The following is a 1,987-nucleotide window of genomic DNA, read 5'->3' as shown; positions in this document are numbered from 1 at the left end:
TGGTGTGTGTATAGTTTCTTGTTGTTGTTTATTATTTCTTTCTCATCATATTCTACGTTTGTCTTATAGTCTTCTTTTGGTTACACTATTCTCCATCTCTTGGCGTCCGACGCACGCGTGTCAGCAATGAGACGCGTGTTGGAAAAAACCAACAAGAAGATTAACACGCCAGACGTCGTGAGTACAGTAGAAGAAAACAACACTTTATTCATTGCTAACAAATTAACATTAATTCACTCACAAACACATTCAATACATCACGTTCTAATTTAGCAATATTCTTGGTTATAATACTGAGATGGGATTTTTTATTTACAACTGGTTGAGAAATATTTTCCGCTCAATAGGGGAGACTACCTTGACCGTTATTATTTGTTTTATTAATACAACAAAAATAAACCACAATCCATTACTACATTTTGTCAATATTATTACCATTAATATTAATACAGTACAGGTGATGTATTATCCTATAATTATTAATTTCATAATACTTATTACCATCATCATTAATTCAGGTACCTACTTCATTCTTGCATTGCCAGCCATATTATTGGGTTTTTTTTAATTACCATTAACAATATGAATAATAATTATTATCAAAATTATTATTATTATCATCAATATTATTATTATGATTATTATAATATTACTGAAGTATCACTATTATTACCGGTAGGCGTTAATAAATTATGGTTGTTATAAATTATCTCAGGTACTTTTACGTTTGCGTAATATTTGTTAATTGATATTCTTGGGTTGTGCGTGTTCAACAAACTTGACGTTGATTATCATTTCATTGCAGTTTGGACAAACACCACTACATTACTGTCTAAAGAATGAGTGGCTGACGCACGAGCAACACAAGGAAGTCGCAATTCTCAATATCAGCTTTGGCGCGTCGGTGACAATAAAAGATGTGGTAATGTACAGAAAAATGAAATGCATCAAAAGAATATCAGTCAATGACCTTAATACAACAACTGTATATGAAACTACTTGAAACATTTTTACTAATTAAAACCAACGTAATAAATATAAATTCAAACAAAATTAAATCGAAAACAAAAAAAACATACGGGTATGGTTGATTTTTTAAAAATTTTAGAAGTATGAGTTTAATAATGTTTATTATCAATTAATTGGATGGTAATTTACAACATAATTATAATGTCGTGATGATAACATTGTCGGGTGTTCATTAGATATATTATTTTTATTATTATCTTTGAGTATTTAACTAAAATATATCACTGCTTTCTGTTTATTTGGTTTTTAATTGTCTTGCAATGGAATGAATCATCGCGTGCTCGTGTCTGTTATTGCAGGATGGAAAGACGCCTCTTGATTTGTATGATGAAAACGAATGTAAAGGATACGAAGAAACCACGAGAAGTAAAAAGAAACAAGATTTAAAAGAATTACTTGAAAGTACGTTGATTGACTTATTAAATATCTGTGGAATCAAATCTTTAAACTCTATTTAAAAGAGTACTTATCATACATCCGTATTATTACGTTTGACATTTATTTTTTTAAATTTGAAATTCTACACAATTAATGTATTAATTCCACATTTTGATTATCGTAAAGAGGTTAATTTCCTCGTAAATAATCAAAAATATAATTAAAAAAGAAAATAATAAAAATTGTTGTTATGTTTGTATATAAATTAGAACTATCAACTCCATCAGAGATTTTAGCCAGGGGTCCCGATGCCGTAAAAGCATTCAAAGATGCACTTCAAAACGGTGAAATAACAGTTGTTAATTCAAGACTGATGTTTCTTGGTCAAGAGGGTTCCGGGAAAACCTCTTGTGTTAAAGCCATGCTGGGAAAAGTGTAAGTACAACAAAATGCCTTGTATTAATTCCATAAAATTGTAATTTTATATTATATGGATCATTATTTTCCTTGCCTTTCTTTTTAATCGGTTTCAATATTTTTACGTGCAGTACAGTCCGTGCGTTTTCTACTGCAATTTAAC

The 1,987-nt window shown here is 29.6% G+C and overlaps 1 protein-coding gene across 1 annotated transcript; it reads left to right on the top strand.

Annotated features, from left to right (window-relative positions):
* Positions 1-805: 805 nt before the first annotated feature.
* LOC117119199 lies at positions 806-1,954 on the top strand (the record flags this gene model as incomplete). Its single annotated transcript, XM_033264014.1, has 3 exons — positions 806-922; positions 1,329-1,431; positions 1,677-1,954. Coding segments are annotated over 3 exons (390 nt in total), but the record flags the coding sequence as incomplete, so codon positions are not given.
* Positions 1,955-1,987: the final 33 nt, after the last annotated feature.

The sequence above is a fragment of the Anneissia japonica genome, unplaced genomic scaffold (genome assembly GCF_011630105.1).
Source record: "Anneissia japonica isolate Jap-2015-1 unplaced genomic scaffold, ASM1163010v1 scaffold104755_len1987_cov126, whole genome shotgun sequence".
Taxonomy (NCBI): Eukaryota; Metazoa; Echinodermata; class Crinoidea; order Comatulida; family Comatulidae; genus Anneissia; species Anneissia japonica.
This window is presented reverse-complemented; position numbering and strand designations above follow the sequence as displayed.